This window comes from Manacus vitellinus, unplaced genomic scaffold (genome assembly GCF_001715985.3).
Source record: "Manacus vitellinus isolate BGI_N305 unplaced genomic scaffold, ASM171598v3 scaffold_64_pilon, whole genome shotgun sequence".
NCBI lineage: Eukaryota > Metazoa > Chordata > Aves > Passeriformes > Pipridae > Manacus > Manacus vitellinus.
In genome coordinates, this window is record NW_021940718.1 from 2056050 (window position 1) to 2061155 (window position 5106).

General features: G+C 57.0%; 2 protein-coding genes across 3 annotated transcripts in view; one reads left to right on the forward strand and one right to left on the reverse strand.

The window, feature by feature from the left end:
• Positions 1-3945, reverse strand: part of LOC103766331 (zinc finger protein 239) — a 9978-nt gene extending 6033 nt beyond the window's left edge. Inside the window, exons 1-2 of one of the 2 annotated variants that reach the window (XM_029963935.1) lie at positions 2128-3945; positions 1509-1759 (exon numbers count right to left, since the gene is read on the reverse strand). The gene's annotated coding sequence lies outside the window, so the exon portion shown is untranslated. Of the gene's footprint in view, positions 1-1508; positions 1876-2127 lie in introns of those variants that run through there. The other variant, XM_029963936.1, reaches the window with a different exon arrangement.
• On the forward strand, positions 640-3802 carry LOC103766330 (forkhead box protein J1). The gene is made up of 3 exons (XM_018083558.3): positions 640-1186; positions 2553-3376; positions 3475-3802. The coding sequence occupies exons 1-2, from the start codon at positions 665-667 to the stop codon at positions 3351-3353; spliced, it is 1323 nt and encodes a 440-aa protein (XP_017939047.2). The 5' UTR covers positions 640-664; the 3' UTR covers positions 3354-3376; positions 3475-3802.
• Positions 3946-5106: the final 1161 nt, after the last annotated feature.

The following is a 5106-nucleotide window of genomic DNA, read 5'->3' on the forward strand; positions in this document are numbered from 1 at the left end:
TCGCGGCCCAAGATCCACCACGGGACTCCGCTTTTGCAGCCCGGCACCGGAGCCAGCGCCGCATCCCCTGCCCGGTATTCCCCAAAGCCTGGAGCTGCCGGCTGGCTCCAAGTGACGCTGTGCTTGGCGTGGGTCCCTGCGCCCCCCCACACCCGGGTTGGTTTGGGGCACCAGGGGAAGGGAGAAGCATAATCAGCATCAAACCGAGGGAAGCAGGTTGTGGGGATGGGACGGACCAGATGAAGACTTTAGGGTCTTTAGCCGAGGTGTTAAGACCCTGAGAGTTTGCCCTGCTCACAACAGGTGGGAGAAACGACCTCTCTCGGTGGGATGGCAGGGCCGGATTTTGGTTGGTTGTGGGGAGGGTTTGTTGGTTTTTCAGCCAAAAGCTTGCTGGGCAGCACCAGCCCACTGGAGTTTGGGTGGCACTGGGAGCACGATGGTTTGAGGGAATTTTCCCGAGGGCCAGGGCTGCTAAAGTACCCCCAGGGCAGATGTTGCAGCTCCCATGCCCAGCACTCCAGGGATGGGTCTTGCCCAGTGACATCTGGAGCACTCAGGCCCGGCCCTGCCCAGGTGCCAGAGAACGACTGTGCCTCAGGGAACCTCAACCCTCTCCCTCTTGTTCTTGCAGGATCTGTCCCGTCCATTCCCTCCCCTTCACATGCACCCGGTGACGTGCCAAGGCATGGTGTGCTCCAGCCCTGTGCTGAGAGCTCAGGGGCAGTCGAGCTCCACCAAGGAAGACAGGCCTGGCAGCGAGCCAGACCTCACGTGGCTGGTTAACCTCACAGGCGCCCACATCGGCTTGCCCCCCATATCTGAGGACCCCGAGGACCGCTGCACCATCTGGGAAAATCTGGTCAGTCTGGTGGACTTTCAGTCCCCAGGCTTTCCCCTGACTGCTGAGGAGCTGTGCGAGTACATCGACATTCCCCGCACGGCCATCTCCTCCTCCTCCACCTCCATGACCACCACGACGCACCACGACGCGGCTGAGCCCTCTCAGCTCACGGGGAACATCAACTACAAGACCAACCCGCACGTCAGGCCACCCTACTCCTACGCGACCCTCATCTGCATGGCGATGGAAGCCAGCAAGAAGCCCAAGATCACCCTCTCGGCCATTTGCAAGTGGATCAGTGACAACTTCTGCTACTTCCAACCTGCTGATCCCACCTGGCAGGTAGGAGATTTGCAGCCCTCCTGCCTCGGCCCCTCTCCACACAGGGATGGGCAGGGCTTTCCACAGCCTCCACCCTGCAAGACAAGGTCCCACAGGGATTCTGGATCCCACAGGGAGGAGAGTGGCCCCGGCAGCTGGTGGGGAAGGGCTGGAACGGGAAAGAACTTGGCTGGGCACAAATGCCAGGGCTGCCGGGGTGACAGAGGGAAGGAGCCCTCCTGGGGGAGAGCTGGGGGCCATTTTGGGAGCTGGGAGGTACCCATTGGGCTCCCAGCCCCTGAGGCTCCTCTTGGTTCTGTGGCAAAGGCCTCTCAGTCCCTACCTTTCTGGAACGCTGGTGGGGTCCTGAGTCCCTCAGGGCTGAGCACACGTGCAAAAAGTCACCACACTGAGTATCCCTGGGTGCTGAGGACCAGGCACAGGAGAGGCATGGAGATGCTGTTTGTTGGACAAGTCACTCACTGGGGAGTTTCCCAGATGAAGCGCTGCTGCTTTCCAAGCAGGGCACAGGGCTGGTCTCCTGGCCCCTCAGACAGCCAAGGAGGCTCCATCGCTGGGAAAAGCTGCTGAGACCTGCAGAGGGAAGACCAAGAGGGGTCAAACAAGGCTGCTGTCCCCAGCTAGCACAAGTGTGTCCCTAGCAGGGAGGGGACAGCCCCAGGCTTACCAGCTTTGGGGACAGCCTGAAGCCCTCCCCACAGCAGCTTTTCCCAGCCACCTGGGCTTGCTGCCTTCCTCCATCACACGAGGTCACATGTGGGCCACTCTGGCACGTGAGGCTTTCTAGCAGAGGGCAGGGCAAGAGGGCTGTGGGTGGCTCATCCTCCCGCTTGGTTATTGCCAGCCCAAATCCACAGTGTTCCCATGATCCTGGCTGGCTGTGCTGCCCCAGCCAAGACCGGGCAAACCCAATGCAAGCCCCCTGCCCAGGAGTTACCCACCCTCTCCCCAGGCAGCTGGGTCTCCAGTGGTTCCTGAAGCTCATCACAGGCAAGAGAACCCCGGACGGTCCCTCCTCCTTTCCAGGGCCACTTGGGTTCCCCAGCCTCTCCTGTGCCAGGGGAACTATGTGAGCACTTTGGGAGGAGGAGCTGGCTGCTTTGGCTTGGCTTTGGGGAGCCCAATGCTGGGTTATTTACCCAACAGCTGAGTTTCCTTTCTGATTATTTGCTGCACTTCAGGCACATTCAGAGGATTTTCTGGAGGGCACGTAGCCCGAGATGTCCTGGTGTTGCCATTCCTGCTTTCTTTTCCCAAAGGGCCTTGCTGAAAACCTGCTTTTGCACCAGCCTCCCCACACAGGTAGGTCCCTCTCACGCCAGCAGACAAACATTCAGCCTTGGGTTTTCTTCTCTTTTGGACCTAGAGCTCCATCCGGCACAACCTCTGCATCAACAAGTGCTTCATCAAGGTGACCCGGGAGAAGAGCGAACCAGGGAGAGGCGCATTTTGGAAGCTCCACTCCAGATATGCCAACCGGCTCAAGAGCAGGGCCTTCAAGGAGTGGAGGATGTCACCAGTGCAGATCCAGCCGGGCTCCCCCGAAAGAGCCCAGCAAGAGGCATGGCACGTCATCAGCCCAGCTGCCTCAGCCTGCAGCTCCCGTAACAACCTCGAGATCAGCATGGAGCTGCAGCAGCTGCTGAAGGAGTTTGAAGAGTTTGAAAACAGCCAGAACTGGCATGGCGTGGAGAAGGAAGCGGGGCAGCAGCGCGAGCAGCCCACGCCAACGGCCAAGGCGTCTCGGCTTCCCAGCTCTGCTTCCGGGAGCCAGGAGGAGCGGAATGACCTGACCGAGCTGAAGGGTGACACTGACTGGGAAGCTCTCCTGAACAACCACCTGGACGAAGGAGACTTCTCCATCCTTGGGGATCTGGAGCTCCCGCCTCCCATCCAGCCCATAACACCCCACCTGGACTGGGCGGGACAAGGGCAGCACACGGACTGTCCCCAAGAACAGGAACGAGTCCTCACCAAACCCAACCACAACAACCCAGGCTTGGATGAAACCCTCATGGCCACAGCTTTCCTGGAGTGTGCCTGGCACAAGGAAACAACGGAGAACCTCTCCAACTTCGTCCCCATTGACCAGGGGGCTGAAAACATCCAGGCCTCTTTGCCAGAGAGGGATGTCACAGACTGGAACATTCTGACCTGCTTCCATTGACACTTCACTGGAGATGGTAGATGGCAGGTGACAGACTAGATTATATTAGACAGACTTAAGAGGGGCTTTGGGTATGGGCCTAGATGTTTACATTGACAAACTTTCTTTTTATTTCTTTCAGTTCTATTCTCATGTTTGGCAGATATGTTGAAGAACTGCACAGATACTTCGACACTTTAGCTTTTTTTCATGCAAAAGTTATTAATAAATTAAACAAAATAATGAAGACGAAAAAAAGGAGAAGAAACCCCCCTTCTGCCTCCTTGTTTCCCTCCGGCACAGCCTGGCTCTGCCTGAGCTGCTGCCCTGGAGGCAGGGGAGATCTCCTCAGCCCAGCCCTGCTTCTACACCCAGCCCCAGGACACGGGAACTCTCACCCACTTCCACGATGGCACAGCTGTTACCCACGGGGAAAGCGAAGCACAGACCAGCACCAGCGTGCCAATGGTTACACACCACCAGTACCCAGCTGTGCCTGGTGTCCTGAGCCTTGGGTGCTGCTCCTGACCCTGGGAACAGCCTTCCTTGCCACTGCAGGGAGCTCCTGGGGGCAATGTGGTCCGAATGCCAGGGACAATCCCTCTGCCTGTGCCACGTCCCTGCCCAGCCCTATAGATGCCCTTGTGGGCCCAGGGAGGCGAGAGGAGCTGCACAGAAGCTGCAGGAAGAGCTGAGCCTGCACCAGGCCAGTCCTGTCAAGGAGCAGTTGGGCTGCACCAGGGGAGGGACCAAAGCAGGGCACGCTCAGCTGCCAGCCTGGCCAGCACAGGCAGGGCAGGGCATGGCATGGGGGTGCTGGGGGCAGCAGGTTTGGGGAGGGCAGCTGGGCTCGGGGGTGTGGGCTGGGGGCCCAGCTGGCTGCAGCCAGGCTGTGGGTATCTCTCTGTGCACACAGTCAGGGGGCAGGGCTGCCCCTTGGGATGAGAAGTTGGGAGAAGGGCACTGGAAGGGCAATCTGGAAAAGGCTGGTCTGGCCCCTGCCTGGGGGTCAAAAAGACCAAACTGAAATCAGGAGTCTGACTCGTAAGGAGAAAACAGTGTGCTATAAAGTCAGGTGCCTGGTCAGGATTGGTAACAGTCAACAGATTCTCTCTTATAGTTCTGGTTATTAAGTGAATGCCAATCAGAATTTAACTCTCCTTCCAGTGAAAAAGCCTAAGTCATTGTAGTGCAAGACTGATGGGCATCTGCTAGTCCCAAATCCTTAATACCAGAGATTCAGATGTACTTTACAGTGTGTTAGATGTAGAAGACATCATCTTTTGTGTACTTGTGGCCAAATAGAATCAAGTTTTCTTTGCCATTGAATGGGAAAATCCAACTATGGGATGGAAGATGCAGCTCTCTTGGACCGTTCTCCCACAAGGATTATCCTGGCAAAGGAGCTGGAACAGTGGCATCATGAGTCTTAACCCAGCCCAGCCACTTTGCTCCCAGTCTCTGGAACAGGAGAACTGTATCCTGACAGTTTGGTAACTATTGAACAAATTTGTTCTAGCAGGCCACATCTCCAAGATGAGACACTACCTGAGACAGAGATGGAGCTTTGTACTGACATGAGCAGTCCAAGCGTTGTATGCTTGGCTAATCTTTTGTTTAAGGAAAAAGGAATACAATCCCAAGAGGCTCAGAGCCACCAGGAGGGAAGCCAGCAGTACTGAGCAGTACCACTGACCACCTACTCCAAATGGACCCCAACTCCAATGCATCTGTGGACTATTTAGGAGAGATACACCTAGCAAATAGGGGCCGA